Source organism: Bos javanicus, chromosome 4 (assembly GCF_032452875.1).
Source record: "Bos javanicus breed banteng chromosome 4, ARS-OSU_banteng_1.0, whole genome shotgun sequence".
NCBI classification, from domain to species: domain Eukaryota; kingdom Metazoa; phylum Chordata; class Mammalia; order Artiodactyla; family Bovidae; genus Bos; species Bos javanicus.
In genome coordinates this window covers 66,449,948-66,465,847 of record NC_083871.1, presented here as the reverse complement: position 1 = coordinate 66,465,847, position 15,900 = coordinate 66,449,948, and the positions used below count along the sequence as shown (strand labels likewise).

The window sequence follows — 15,900 nt, the reverse complement described above, 5'->3', positions numbered from 1 at the left end:
CTGTTTTCTTTTTCCTCTCTTCCTGTGGGTTACCTGAACATTTTTTAGAATTCTGTTTTTATTTACCTGTGGTGTTTTCAAGTGTAGCTCTTTGTATACTTTTTAAGTAGGTAACATGAAAGTGAAAGTGAAGTCGCTCAGTTGTGTCCGACTCTTTGTGACCAATGGACTGTAGCCTACCAGGTTCCACCGTCCATGGGATTTTCCAGGCAAGAATACTGGAGTAGGTTGCCATTTCCTTCTCCAGGAGATCTTCCCAGCCCAGGGATCGAACCCGGGTCTCCTGCATTGTAGGCAGACGCTTTAGCATCTGAGCCACCAGGGAAGTCCCATAGGTAACATACTTCTATATAATACATATTATACATACATAATTTTTTAGTCTACTGGTGTCATTTTACCTGTTCAAATGAAGTGTAAAAACCTTACTTCACTTTACTTTTCACCTTTTATAGTTGTTAATAACATTACATATATTATACTTTCCATTACTGTCTAGCCTTTCAGCTCATTTTATCTTTCTAGTTGTTTTCAAGGTAGTACTGGCAAATGTCATATGTAAGGAATTTTCATCAGTGATTTTGGCCCTCTCAAATTACAACCAGCTCCTGGTGACACTATCGCCAACACAGTCTTTGAAAAGCATTTCTGGGCTTGAAAGAAAATAAGGAAAATCTTCAATTTGTACTCCACTCTGGGAGATAGTGAAGCCTCACTACAGAATTGCAGTTGTAGCTGAAAAGTTCTTTGGGCCTTCTTCCCAAGAGTAAAAACCAAATCTTTACTTTATGCTCCTGGGGTTTCTTCTCTTTCATTCTAATAACCTATTTTGAAAGTCCAGCTCACTGGATTCCACAGAGACATGAGAGATTGTGTGATAACCAGTGTTGTTTTATTCATGACTTTCTTCCATTTATTCAGTAGATAAATTTAAGAAGGTGACCATTTCTTAATAAGCCAAGAAATCAAATTTTAGCTTCCAAGAAATACTTTTCCTCATGATCTTGACTCTTCTACTTTAAAATCCTGTTTTAAAGATGGGTCAGTACAAACTTCAACCTTCAATAAGAATAATGATTACTAATACTTATTATATGCCAGGCTGTGTTCCAAGCTTATACATGTACCCCTCAAAATGATCCTAAGACATAGATATTTGGCTGTCCTCAGTCTGCAGGTGAGGAAGCTGAGGAAGTTGAGTCAAATAACCCAAAGTTTCCCAGGTAGAAAGTGGTGGAACTGACAGCCGATCCCTAATATACTGGTTCCAGAGTCTGTGCAATAATCCTTTAGTATAGACTGGATATGGCCAAGACCAGACCCAGTATATGTGATAATGTGAGTCTTTCTCATAAATGAAATGTAGTATTTTTGCAGAGAATACAGGTTAAACCACAAATACATTTATTCCTCTAAGAACATTATGCCATCTTTTAAATTTTAAAACAATTTAAAATTTTTTAAATAGTTTTAAAATAATTTTAAAATTTTACAATCAATTGTCTCTTCAGTTTGCTTGCTCTTATTAAGCTGATTTTAAAAAATCCCAGAGCAGAGTGATTTACCAGCACCATCATTAAGTTGCAAATTTATCTTCAGTCACAGAGCAAAAATACACTTCAGATAAACTCAATAAAATAACTTTAAGGGTTCACAGAGTACTCACACCTAACTGTCATGCATTCCAACACCTCTCACATCCCCCCTTTCAACTGCCTAACTCCTATCTCGGTCTTTTTACAGTCTGAAAACAAGGAAGCACCCAAGTGAAATAACCCTCCAAAACACTGTTGAAATATATTACAGAGATACATCCCAGATCCCTGTTCTAAATGTTAAAAAGGTATTAGCATATAGAGAAAATATATGTAGATATATTCCATTAAGTTCTAATGAGTCTTTGCTTCCCCCTTTTTGATAATGTCTTCGATTTCTTCTGAGACCTTTCCTCTGTAGTCATTTGGTTCTATTGAATTTAACTTCTTTTGGTACTCCAGGGGCAAACCATTCTCTTTTGCGCCCATGCAAATGACCTAGAAAATGGTGAAACAACAACAAAACCCTCTTTTAGTTAGGAACATAATTCAGTTTAGTATACCACAGTTTATTTGTAGTATCAAAGTATGAAATATTAGCTTTCAGATAACTCTAGAATAAACAATTGTAGAACAAAATGAAGTCATTCCTCCCATGATAAGCATGAATGTACAGGGAGTTTTCATAGCCACACAATCCATCCCTATGTGATAGCAACTGTACTCAATACTATGGTTTAAAATATTTTTAATATAAAACATTGTATAGAATTTGCATGAAACGAACAAAATTTTTTAAGAAACAAACACCATTCTTCAAAGAAATTTAAAGTTTATAGGGAGCAGTTTTTAGTTGAATCCTGGAGTCTACTCTACCTCTGAATTACACATGGGGGAATAAACAGCAAGTGTATTCAATGGTACTCCCCAGATCCACACCAGCTAATTCCTCTAGGCTCCATTCTAGAAAATTCCAGATTAGGCCCAGGAACTGGGTCACCTTCTCCAAGTATCATGTCCTGATTGGACCTGCCAATAAGTACCTAAGTTTGGGTTTCTGAAGAGGGATGTCAGCCTCTCTATCCTTAATTCTTTTCCTGTGCATGCATGCTGGAAAGGTGTCCCTGATTTTGAAAGGGGCATGACTTATCCCTCCATCTAGAAATGGAAAACATTTCAACAGTAGGAAATATATTTTTGCCCTGTAAAAATGAATCTTGGGGTTTATGAAATACTATTTTGTGGAGAAGAAAAAAATGATTAAAAAGCATAGGTATAGAATAACTATAAAAAATACACCATACATGTTTTTAAAGAAAAATATGCCTAGGATTATGACTCAAGTACATTTCTGAGTTTTTTTTTAATAAACAAAGTTTTAGGGACATAGTTCTATCATTGCAAATAAATTGGAACGTTTATTCAGTAAATAACTATCATTTTTGTATTAAAAACATATTGATTGAAATTAATTGTTCATACAGAATTTAAAACACAAAGCCTTTTAAAACTAAGATATTCTGTCATTTAACTCTGTGAAAATTAACAAGGAATCACCAAAAGTCTTTGTAAGTTAAAAAGGATACCTTTTTATACTGGGGTGATGGGGGAACACTCTCATAATTTGTCATCTGATAACTTCGACAGGTTATTTCTTTTCCTTCTTGAGTTGAAACAGTAACTTCTATTGGGACATACATTCCACTTTTAACCCCTTCTTGCCTGGAATCAGAACAGCCACATTTTAATCATACGTTGACTAAGCCAAGTTAGTTTACTGGATTAAAATTTTTAACTATTTATGGATGTATGTGTTCTCTATGTATTTGGGGATAGAGTAGAACATACTATAAACACCACCACATCAAAAGTAAGCTTAGCATTTCAATTAGAAAGCTGGAGACTTACTATTACTGGGTATACTTTTAACAGATCTTTAGTTATTGCAAGCTTTATAACCCTGAAACATTGCTCTCTATCTACGAAAACTGGACTATATGTTCTGACAAGAGAATATCCATCTTGCAAAAGTAGACAGGACAGCTCATTTCTGTTTGCAAGTGAAGTAAAATGGTAAGCATGTCAGATGTTTGCTCTTCTCAAATCCTACTCTTTTCTGTCAACTATCTTTGTATTAAATGCTCTGCCACACACCTCTTGAGTTCTAAAAAGCATCAAAGCATTTCTAATATGTTTTGAAGTTTTTACAAGTTATTATCACTTTTTTACTGATTCAACTGCTACCTTAAAGAATTTTTTAAAAATCTGACTGTTATAAAAACTGAGTTGTTTTTGAAATCAGTAAAAGTATGTAATAATTACAAAAATCTTCATGCTTTCTCACAATATGAAACCACAAAGATATTTTTATTAAAAAAACAAATAGAAAAAAGTACTTCCATCAATCATAGAAGAGATTACAAAAGTCTCCCCAAATCTTAGAGTGTGTAACCCTTCTAGGCTTTTCTTTTTAGGAAATTAACATTATACCTTTTAGGTTAACTCTCAAGTATAAAGAATATGTCCATATATATACACACACATTCTTGCATATGATCCACCTTCTAAATTAGTAATGATTTAACTTATAATTAGAAGCCACCTACTTATCCAGAGAACTTAAATTGCTTTTGTTCATTTTCCATACTACTCCCCATACTTCATCGCCAGGACTTTCAAAAATGGTGGCTATACCTCCATGCCAAGTTTCACTTGTTTTGCCTTGGGGATTGCCAAAGTCAAGTTTAAAATCCTACAAAGGAAACCAAAGTGATATGATCAATATCCACATGAACCAAAATTTCCGTTTTCAAAATAAAAGCAGATTTACCTTCGACACCATGTAATTAAAACATAAGTTTTGAGTTCCTTCTATAAAAAACACAAAGATAAACAACCAAGGACCCAGATTTCAAGGACTATATTTTTCTTAAAAATAAACTGTATACTGAATATGTACATGTATCTTACCATAAATAAGAGGTTAAGGGGGACAATAAATCCCATAATCCTGATGCCTTAACACAGCTATCTTTATTTTTGAAAACTGCTTCTCAATCCACTTACTTACACATAAATTTTAACTTAGAGGCAATCATAGTGTGGGCTTCCCTGGTGGCTCAGTGGTAAAGAATCTGCCTGCAACGCAGGAGATGAGGGTTTGATCCCTGGGTCTCAGGAAGATTCCCTGGAGAAGGAAATGGCAACCCACTCCAGTATTCTTGCCTGGGAAATCCCATGGACAGAGGAGTCTGGTGGTTGCAAAAGAATCAGACACAACTCAGTAACTAAACAACAATAATCATACCGTACAAATTGTTGAAGCTGGGTGATGGCTGCATAAGGGTTATAACATTATTTCTACTTTCATGTATGTTAAGAGTATCCTATTAGCTTATTTTTTTGCCCTAAGGGAGCTGTCATTTGAGGGTGATTTGTATACTTATAAATTTTAATATTCATGAATTATATTAACATATCTATAATAATCATAAGAGCAGCTAACAACTACTGGGTTCTGTACACTGCTATGGGCTTCATACGGACTTTTCAAAATCCTGTCAACAACTTTTTATACACATTTAACAGAAAGAAGAATGGTGGCTCAAAAAGATTAAGCAACTTGCCTAAGGTCTCACAACTAAAGTAATGGAGTCAAGGTTTCAAGCTGTTAGTTTCTTCCCTCACAGAGATGAGCAATCAAAAGACAGAATGAGGGAGATTAATAATCTTTACTCAGCTGTTTAGTCTAGGAAGATTTCTTTCCATTTTTTCAGAGTTTAGTTTCCTAATGATAAAAAAAAAAGTTGGATTAGATAATAAATCTAAAGTTTATACTTTATCTGTTACCTTTATTTTCTTAAAAACCTTTAGAATTTCATTAAAAAGGTTGGTTTGAGTGACCAGTACCTTTGATTGGTATATTAGATGTTCTAACACCAGGTATCCTTGGCAAGACATCAGGAGATCTGATAAAAGATACAACCACACTAGGACCTGTCTATACAAAAAAGATCTTCATGACCCAGATAATTACAATGGTGTGATCACTCACCTAGAGCCAGATATCCTGGAATGAGAAATCAAGTGGGCCTTAGGAAGCATCACTACAAACAAACCTAGTGCAGGTGACAGAACTCCAGTTGAGCTATTCCAAATCCTGAAAGATGATGCTGTGAAAGTGCTGCGCTCAATATGCCAGCAAATTTGGGAAACTCAGCAGTGGCCACAGAACTGGAAACGGTCAGTTTTCATTCCAATCCCAAAGAAAGGCAATGCCAAAGAATGCTCAAACTACCACACAATTGTACTCATCTCACACGCTAGTAAAGTAATGCTCAAAATTCTCCAAGCCTGGCTTCAACAGCACGTGAACCATGAACTTCCAGATGTTCAAGCTGGTTTTAGAAAAGGCAGAGGAACCAGAGATCAAATTGCCAACATCCACTGGATTATCAAAAAAGCAAGAGAGTTCCAGAAAAACATCTATTTCTACTTTATTGATTATGCCAAAGTCTTTGTGTGAATTACCACAAACTGTGGAAAATTCTTAAAGAGATGGGAATATCAGACCACCTGACCTGCCTCTTGAGAAATCTGTATGCAAGTCAGGAAGCAACTGTTAGAACTAGATAAAGAACAACAGACTGGTTCCAAATCAGGAAAGGTGTACATCAAGGCTGTATATTGTCACCCTGGTTATTTAACTTTTTTTTTTTTTTTGCTTATTTAACTTATATGCAGAGTACATCATGAGAAACACTAGGCTGGATGAAGCACAAGCTGGAATCAAGATTGCCGGGAGAAATATCAATAACCTCAGATATACAGATGACACCACCCTTATAGCAGAAAGCGAAGAAGAACTAAAGAGCCTTGATGAAACTAAACGAAGACAGTGAAAAAGTTGGCTTAAAGCTTAACATTCAGAAAACGAAGATCATGGCATCTGGTCCCATCACTTCATGGCAAATGGATGGGGAAACAGTGGGAACGGTGGCTGACTTTATTTTGGGGGACTCCAAAATTACTGCAGATGGTGACTGCAGCCATGAAATTAAAAGACGCTTACATCTTGGAAAAAAAGTTATGACCAACCTAGTTCAGTTCAGTTCAGTCACTCAGTCGTGTCCAACTCTTTGTGACCCCATGAATCGCAGCACGCCAGGCCTCCCTGTCCATCACCAACTCTCAGAGTTCACTCAAACTCATGTCCATCGAGTCGGTGATGCCATCCAGCCATCTCATCCTCTGTCGTCCCCTTCTCCTCCTGCCCCCAATCCCTCCTAGCACATCAGGGTCTTTTCCAATGAGTCAACTCTGACAGCATATTAAAAGGCAGAGCCATCACTTTGCCAACAAAGGTCTGTCTAGTCAAGGCTATGGTTTTTCCAGTAGTCATCTATGGATGTGAGAGTTGGACTAGAAAGAAAGCTGAGCACCAAAGAATTGATGCTTTTGAAATGTGGTGTTGGGGAAGACTCTTGAGAGTCCTTGGACAGCAAGGAGATCCAACCAGTCCATCCTAATGGAAATCAGTCCTGAATATTCATCGGAAGGACTGATGTTGAAGCTGAACCTCAATACTTTGGCCACCTGATGCAAAGAACTGACTCATTTGAAAAGACCTGATGCTGGGAAAGATTGAAGGTGGGAGGAGAAGGGGACAACAGAGGATGAGATTGTTGGATGGTTTCACCCACTCAATGGACATGAGTTTGAGTAAGCTCCGGAAGTTGGTGATGGACAGGGAGGCCTGGTGTGCTGCAGTCCATGGAGTCGAAAAGAGTCGGACATGACTGAGTGACTGAACTGAACTGAACTGATATACTTTTAAATCCCACAGACAATTTTCATTCCTCATCTTGCTCCACTTCTCAGATGTTTCTGACATAGTTATCCACACTGTCTTGATCTGCCTCCTTTCCTTTCAGCTCTTTCTTGATCTCAATTCCCTTTACCAACTCCTCCTCCACTATCTGGTTTTTAAATGCTGGAGTTTCTAAAAGTCTCAGTTTAGGCCCTTTTCTCAGCAGTTTGCTCAAGACAAAATCATACCCTCCAATGGCTTCAAATACCATCCAATATTCCAACTGTCTTTTATCCAGCTCAGGTCTCTCTCTTGACTTTGAAAGTGCTTAGAACATAGTAAGTACTTCATGTGCTGTGTTGTGCTTAGTCGCTCAGTCGTGTCTGACTCTTTGCAACCCCATGGATTGCAGACCACCAGGCTTCTCTGTCTAGGATTTCACAGGCAAGAATACTAGAGTGGCTTGCCATGTCCTTCTCCAGGGGATCTTCCCAACCCAGGGATCGAACCCAGGTCTCCTGCACTCAGACAGATTCTTTAGTGACTGAGCCACCAGGGAAGCCTGAGAATACTGGATTGGATAGCCTAATCTGTCTCAAGGGGATCTTCCTCACCCAGGAATCAAATGCATTGCAGTCCCCTGCATTGCAGGCAGATTCTTTACCAGCTGAGCTACCAGGGAAGCCCAAGTACTTCATTAATGTTCACTAATATTTTTCTGCTCACTTGGGTATACAACAAGCATCTCAAACTCAGTACAGCTGACCCTTGAACAACATGGGTTTGAACTGCACAGGTCTACTTATCTGTGAATTTTTTTCAATTTTCAGATCATTAAAGTAACGAAGTATGGGGGAAAGTTTGTGTTCGATTAGAGACTGAAATAGAGAATATGTGTCAAAGGAACTAGGGTCTAAATCCTGATTCTATCCAAACCTCTTCAACTTCCTGCCCTTGGGTGAGTCATTTATCCATTCCTCTGTTTTTGAGGCAGAGATGGCAGTTCTCTGATTTTCGGCTCAGCAAAGGGTGGCAACCACTAACCCTGGCATTGTTTAAGGGCCAACTGTATGCCCAAACTGAGCTTGATGTTCCCTCCCAAACTGATCCTCTTTTTTTTTTTTTCTCTTTAACAAATATCACTATCATCCACTCTGTTGCATCAAAAACCATTATCTACTCTTCAGTTCACAATCAATCACCAAAGCCTAACAGTGTTCTCTCCTCAACACCCCCAAAAACCATCTACCTGTCCTGGCTACCACTCCAAGGTACCATTAGCTTCAGTAAGTGACTGCTACAAAAGCTTTCTAACTGCGCTCCCACATCTACTTCCAAAAGCCCTGTTGGTAGGTTGCCCCTACCCCTCCAAAGTACTTTCCACAGCAACCAGAATAAGCTTTCAAAGATGTAAACCTGATATTTCGTTTGCTTAAATTTGGCAGAGGTCTTCTCACTGTTGCTCTCAAGATAAAGATCCAAGTCTTCATTGGCCTCTGGGGTCCTGTAACATGTGGCCCTTCCCTGCCTCTCTACGCTTCATGCCATATCCTCCTTACACATTAAATTCTAGCCACACTAGCTAGAAGACCCAGCTGTTTTCTCTCCTGAAATCTTTTGTCCCTGCTGTTCCATTTGCTTCTCCCCTCACCAGTCATTCAGATTTCAGCTTAAGTTACATTTTCAGGTATGGCTTTACTGAACATCCTAGTTAGGTCAGATCCCTAAGTCACATACTCCCATAGCACCTTCAATGCTTCCTTAAAACAATTTTTTTTCCCACTCTTTTCAGAGCAGTTTTAGGTTCAGAGCAAAACTGAGAGCAAGGTACGATTCATCTCCTTTTAAGACTGACCATACCTGTGACTGAATAATCATTTGTTAGATAGTTCTTTGCTGCATCCCAACTATAAACATCTAAGTTTTTTTTACCATGTTTGGGGAATTCCCTATCGTATGAGTTTGATGGGTAGATAGTGCTCAGAGCCCAACTCCTGTTTTTGAAGTTTCAAATGCCAGAGACTGGTTCTCCTAGCTTTGCTTGGAGTCAGGGCATGGGCATATGGCCAAGATTTAGCCTAGGACACCCACCTAGGGTTTTGAATTAGAAGTCAGTGACACAGGGGAGCAGAAACTCCACTCTGGGGGTGGGAACTGTATTTGGGTTTCAGGAGCTTCCAGATACAGTGACAGTAGAGGCAGGGTCCAGAATGGGTGATGCATGATACAATGTCCGTGTTTACCAAGCTCAAGGGTGAGTCAACAGTGGCCTCCCGGGCTGTTTCCATCTGCGATACTGGCTATTTTATAGCTTCCCTTCTATGCCTGCCTGTTTTGTCAGTTCTGTGGTCCTACCTTCCTGGTCATTCTGTGAGCTGTTCAACAGCCTTTCAACACATTCTTTTTCTGCTTAAATCAGCTACTTCTGTTGCTTGCAACTAAGAACCCGACCAATGATAGCAGAGACCATGTCTGTCTGGTCCAACAGTGTCAAAAGGCTCTGTAGGTAATTTGTTTGCCTGTCTCTCCTACAGATCGGGAGGTCCTGAAAGCAGCTAGCTTTACTCAGTCATCTTTGTATCTCCAGGTAAGTGCTGGAAGAATATGAACTAAATGAATAAATGTACTAAGAGCTATGATTCTTACCAAGGCAAGTGAAGGTTCATCCAGCCATTAGACTTAAGTGAGCACAGCCCTTACTATGAATGAGACATAGCCCCAGCTTGCAGGACCCCTCAGGTCGAGAGCAAAAGGTTGGTAAACGGATTTTTACAAAACTAGGTGACAAGTCCTGGAGCAAAGGTAGAACAGAAAGCAACTGATTCCTTGGCTTGGGTCAGAGAAGACTTCTCAGAGGGACCAACCGAGTGGATTCTGTGATGATGTCCCTAAGTCAGTGGCCAAGGGAGAGGCATCGGGAGCTGGGCAGAATGAGCAGCTGGTGGGAACGTCAGGAGGGCGAGCTCAGGGCAGCCTGGGAGGCACAGGAGCCAGAGTAGCACATCACAGCCAGGATCAAGCAGAGGGCTGAGAGAGGGCGAGAGGGACCCGTGGGGGAAGGGTCGTGCAGGGAACCCTGATGTACTTTGAGCAGAGAGAGCTGCATTCCCAGACCAATGCTGACGACAAGCGGCCCTGAGAAAGTGAGTTCTCAAAATCCTGCCCCCTTTGTCTGCAGAGAGGGCAGAGGACATCTCGGGGGCCAGGCGGAGAGCACTGACCTGCAAGCGGGCTACGCTGTAGAACACGGCGGAGGGGTTTCGGAGGTGGATCCGCTCCGTCAGCAGGTTGCTGCCATAGGCAAAGTAGAGAAAACTCTCCCCATCCTGACTCCGGAGGTCCTCGCAGCCCAAGTTCGCCATGTCCCACCAGACGCCTGCACAGGCCTGGGATCCGTAGTACAAGCGTAAAGAGAGGACGAGAAATACAGCTCCGTGGCGGAAGAACTTAACCCAGGAACCACCGGGCCCCCGATTTAGAGGTTAGGGGAAAGGCGGGAAGCTGGGGCCCGGCGAGTCACCTGCGAGCACTCTTCTGACTGGCTGCCAGTACCCAACGCTGTGAGTTACTCGCTCTGATTGGCCAACTCACCGCCTCCTCTAGGCTAGCAGCTCGGACTTTGTAATATTCGGTCCTGAGGCGACCGGGGGCTGATTCCTCATTGGACCTGCTCCTAATTTGTCCCGCCCCCTGTTCAACACTCACTCTGAATGGTGGGTGGGCGGGGCTCTATGCGGGGGCGGGTCCTCTGCTGAGCTCTAGGAGCTCACAGGTCCCAGCCGGATTTTCTCCAATTTGGGTAAAACGTGCGTGGTTCTCTGATAGTGTGTACTCTTTAGGGAGCTTTGGGATCCATTTAAAGTGAAACAGCGTCTCGGACCATGTACCAAACGGTCCCTCTGCCGGCAGCTCGCCCGGTCCCGCCCTTTGGGTTTGGAGGAATGAGGAGGGGGTCTGTTCACACCACTCGCTGGTTCCTGCACCCTGGCCCTGATCAGGGGGCTTAGTGGATAAGACCTCGCACTAGAGCAAACCCCGGGAGATAGTGAAGGACAGGGAAGCCTGGTGTGCTGCAGTCCATGGGGTCGCAAAGAATCTGACACACGAGTTTGAACAGCATCCCTGATTATCTACCTGATTACCTTTTCTAAGGATCCTTGGCCTCCTGGGAAAGCTCCTCTGAGAGTCAGGGTCTTCCTTCCCTGATGGAAGGTACATGAGGGCCTCAAAGCCCGACGCTGCTGTTTACTGGACGTGTAATCTCGCACGTGTAACGTTTACTTGCTGTTTACTTGGATGTGCTGTTTACTGGACATGTAACGATGGACATGAGTTTGAGCAAGCTCGGGGAGTTGGTGATGGACAGGACTGCATGCTGCAGTCCATGGGGTCACAAAGAGTCGGACACGACTGAATGACTGAACTGAACCTCGGACACCTCTTGTCTCTGGTGTCTCCTTTTAAAATAGAGATTGTAACAAATTATGATAACAAGTTATAAACGTAAGATATGATCCCATATCTCATAGGGTTGATATAAATATTAAAAGTAATTTTGTTAATGTATCGGGGTAAAAGCTCCCATGTAAAGAGGTATAGTAACAATGACATACAAACTCGATATTGTAAACTTTGAAATGAAAATTAATAATAAACTCAGAGCCTTAAAGTAATGACTATCCTTGGCACCCAGGTTTTGATTTTTAAATACTTTTCCACTAAAAGGTACCAGGGTTCCTTGGAGAATTGGCTGATGCCGGGTTAAGAGGAGCCCTCAGAACATCTTGCGACAGAAAATCAGGAGGTATTAAAAAATGAAGTTCTCTGAAAAGGACACAGAAGCCAACTTGAAGGAATGCCCACTGGCCAAAGTTAGAATGATTTAAGCATCACAAATAACTGCAGTTGATTTAAAATGTCAAACATAAAATTAATTTCCCCACGAGAGTAAACAAATCTAAAAAAAAAAAAAAAAAACTTAAAAAAACTTTGTCTGCCATACTACTGGTAGTGACTTTTACACCAACTTTACTCTGAAAACTGGTAATCTAAGAAAATAAACATTTAGCCTGCTTTTCTAGTTGCAGATGTATTTCAGGGTAACCAAATGGCCCCAGTTGGTGAGGAAACAGTTCCCTTTACAAAAGTATGCCAGCTAAATAATGTAAAATGAAGGATAGAATTAGAAATTCACCATTTTGCAGTCCCTAATGAAACGATTAATTCATACCAGGATCATGAGACCAACAAGTAAAAGTGCAATAGGGAACAGGATATTCACATAGAGCCAGGGATTGTGTGTCAGTCATCAGGGGAAATCCATAAAGACAGTGGAGAAATCCGGTTCCTTCCCACCTTAACCTAGGTCAATTTTATCATTACTAAAATTAGACCAACCTTACATTATGCATCTCCCGATGTGATACAATATGAAGCATCAGCATCATTTGTGAAGCACTGTTTCCAAAAATCTTTAACTTCAGAGTAATCAAGCAGGAACTACAAGGATAGAAGCAAACAATCAGAAAAAATCCAAAACAAGTGGCGAGACATCCTATAGAACAAATGGCTCAGTCTCTTAAATTAACTCAGTGCCTTTAAAAAAAGAAAAAAGAAGAGAGGCAATACTGAGGGAGGGCTGTTTTAGATAAAAAGAAGCCTAAGGAACATAATACAATGGCTTGTCCTTGGTTCTGGTATAAAAGATATTTTGTGACAATTGGAGAATTTGAATAGAGACTAAAGAATTAGATGATACTAGACAGTTTTGTTGTTTGTTTTGTTTTTTAACAGTACTATGGGCTTCCCAGGTGGCTCAGTGGTAAAGAATCTGCCTGCCAATGCAGGAAACGCAGGAGACACAGGTTCAATCCCTGTGTGGGAAAGATCCCCCAGGAGGAGGAAATGGCAATCCACTCCAGGATTTTTGCCTGGAAAAATCCCATGAACAGAGGAGCCTTGCAGGCTATAATCAGTAGGGTCGAAAAGAGTCACCACGACTGAGCATGTATGCGTACAATGGCATTGTGTTTAATTAGAAAAACTTCTCTTTTTAGATGATATATTGGTGTGTTTAGGAGTAAAATGTTTGCTATCTGTATTTAAAATAATTCAGAAAAATTAAAATGTGGAAACTGTTAAACGTTAAACTGTGTGTATATGGATGCTTATTTTATTATTTTCTATATATTTGAATATTTTCATGTTAAAAAGTAAAAAAAAAATGGTGATGTAAGTAAAGCACTTGACATAGTGAGCATTCAATAATAAACTTTATTGTTATATAATCTGCAAATAGGAAGGTTCATACTCTCTCCTGCCCCGACCCCAAACATTAAGGCAGCAGAACTTGACATACGTACTTGGTCATTTCAGTAAGAAAGTTGCTTTTCTTGGCAAGATAGTGCTCTACTGCACCATGAATTCCCAAGGTCTCTGCTGCAGAGTACTACCATTTAAAACATCCTTCTGCATTTTAAACTGCTTTTAAACATTTGAAATATATTTATTATTTAATTATTTTTTAAAGTATTTTGACTTCTTTTCTCTTTCTATACTTCTAAGTGCTTAATTTTATCATGACTGATTTTTCGCAACACCAGTTTGTGAAGATTTTCTGAAGTTAAACATGGATGTTTCCTCAGACACTGAAAATCTTTTCTTGCCCCAGTGAAGCATTTTATTTAGCTTTCCCATGTAGGTTGCCATGTACTGACCCCTGTTGGCCAACAAGAGGCAGTAGGTAGCAAGGGGGGTTTGTTTTCTCCAGTTTACTTATTTATTTTGTGGCTGTGCAGCACAAGGGATCTTAGTTCTCCACCCAGGGATGGAAACTGTGCCTCCTGCCGTAGAAGAACAGAATCTTAATCCCTGGACTGCCAGGGAAGCCCCTCAGATTTAACCAAAATAGATAACCAATAAGAAGACACTGTATAGCACAGACAACTATACTCAATATTTTATGATAACCTACAAGAATCTGAAAAAGAATCAGTGACTGAATCACTTTGCTGTACACCTGAAACTAACCCAGCATTGTAAATCAACCATACTTCATTAAAAACTTTAAAGTAATTTTTTAAAGTAAAAAATGTAATTTTTAAAAAAGCAAAGCACACTTTAAAAACCCCAAATTTAACAAAAGCCTGGTTAATATTAGTTAACATTAACTGAGTGCTTATTGTATGCCAGTTTAAACTTTTACATCTATTAGCTCACTTAATCCTGAAAAGGGCCCTATGCAGAAATTACTACTATGTCTCATTTTATAGTCAAGGAAACTGAGGTGTGGTCGGTTAAATAACTTGCCCCAGGAAGCAATGACTGAAGAACTAAGCAATCTGATTCTGGAGTCATTACTTGGTATTCCTTCCCAAATTTCTCAAATTGTAAAGCCCTCATGGTCTAAATATAACTGGTTATTATTCAAGTATAATATCTATCATATCTATAAGAATATTATGAAATAGTAGTACTAGTATTCAATTACTTGATAATAAAGAAAATGAGGACAGATTTCTTCCAAATGCCATCTTTTAATCCAGTAGCCTTTAAGTTTTTGATTGTATCATTAAGACTTTTGAGCACATATACTATATATAATAATATATGTAAAGCTATATATATGATAGGCTTCCCTGGTGGCTCAGATGGTAAAGAATCTGCCTGCAATGTGGGAGAGCTGGGTTTGATCCATGGGTTGGGAAGATCCCATAGAGGAGTGCATGGCAACCCACTCCAGTATTTTTGCCTGGAGAATCCCCAGGGACAGAGGTGCCTGGCGGGTTACCATCCATGGGGTCGCAGAGAGTCAGACACAACTGAGCGACTAAGCATGTATATATATATATATAATATCTATAAAATATAAAATTTACAATTAACTGTTTTAACTCTCATATCAATGTAAAACATACACATGGGACAAAGTTAATTATAGATAGTGGATAAAAATCCATATTTCAAATAGTCCTGCAAATTTCCATTTTCTAGCTAATCTTGTCAGATCTTATTAGATCATCATTATTTTTATATCGTTAGGTCCGGAATGAAGAGCTTGTGCCAGAAGTCAGAAATGTCGGCTCGGTGCCTTTCTTTACTCTTTTCTTGTGCTTGCAATTTTAGTAAGAGTTTCAGGCTAGTTCTAGGCAGAAATTTTCTTTGTGATAATTAATTAGCTCTCTGGAAATCCACTTAGCCAAGCAAATTACAGTAAATCACCAGACACAGAAAGTGAATGAAGGAGGGCTAGGGCCACTGTCAACCCCTCCTCAGGAAAGCACTCCGCCCCTCCCCCAGGTTACCTCGCGTCTCATGAGGCAGATGACGACTGTCCGACTGACTATGGGCTCTAGTGTTAGAGCAACATTCTTGTATTTTGTAACATTTACTAAATACAGTAAAGGTAAAGCATATTTTTAAAAATCTAATGTCTTAGATTAAAAACAAAAATAGAATTGATTTCCCACCTCACTGGCTCAAAAGTTAAAAAAAAAAAAAACTCCCCTATGACCACCAAATCATCTGAACTTCGAGTGCAAATCCAAGACCTTCTCA

At 39.8% G+C, this 15,900-nt stretch overlaps 1 protein-coding gene across 1 annotated transcript; it reads right to left on the bottom strand.

Moving 5' to 3' along the window:
- Window positions 1-870: 870 nt before the first annotated feature.
- On the bottom strand, window positions 871-10,951 carry GGCT (gamma-glutamylcyclotransferase). The gene is made up of 4 exons (XM_061414222.1): window positions 10,566-10,951; window positions 4,142-4,287; window positions 3,122-3,257; window positions 871-2,033 (listed from the first exon to the last, which is right to left on the bottom strand). The coding sequence occupies exons 1-4, from the start codon at window positions 10,704-10,706 to the stop codon at window positions 1,890-1,892; spliced, it is 567 nt and encodes a 188-aa protein (XP_061270206.1). The 5' UTR covers window positions 10,707-10,951; the 3' UTR covers window positions 871-1,889.
- Between the last annotated feature and the right edge of the window lie 4,949 nt (window positions 10,952-15,900).

Bases quoted from the DNA above. Each gene is read 5' to 3' on its own strand.
- GGCT (XM_061414222.1), bottom strand. From the start codon at position 10,706: ATGGCGAACTTGGGCTGCGAGGACCTCCGGAGTCAGGATGGGGAGAGT. The intron at 4,288-10,565 runs GTCAGTGCTCTC...TTTCCTTTGTAG, and splicing joins ACAGCGTAGCCCGCTTGCAG to GATTTTAAACTTGACTTTGG. The intron at 2,034-3,121 runs GTATCCTTTTTA...ACCATTTTCTAG, and splicing joins CATCACCCCAGTATAAAAAG to GTCATTTGCATGGGCGCAAA.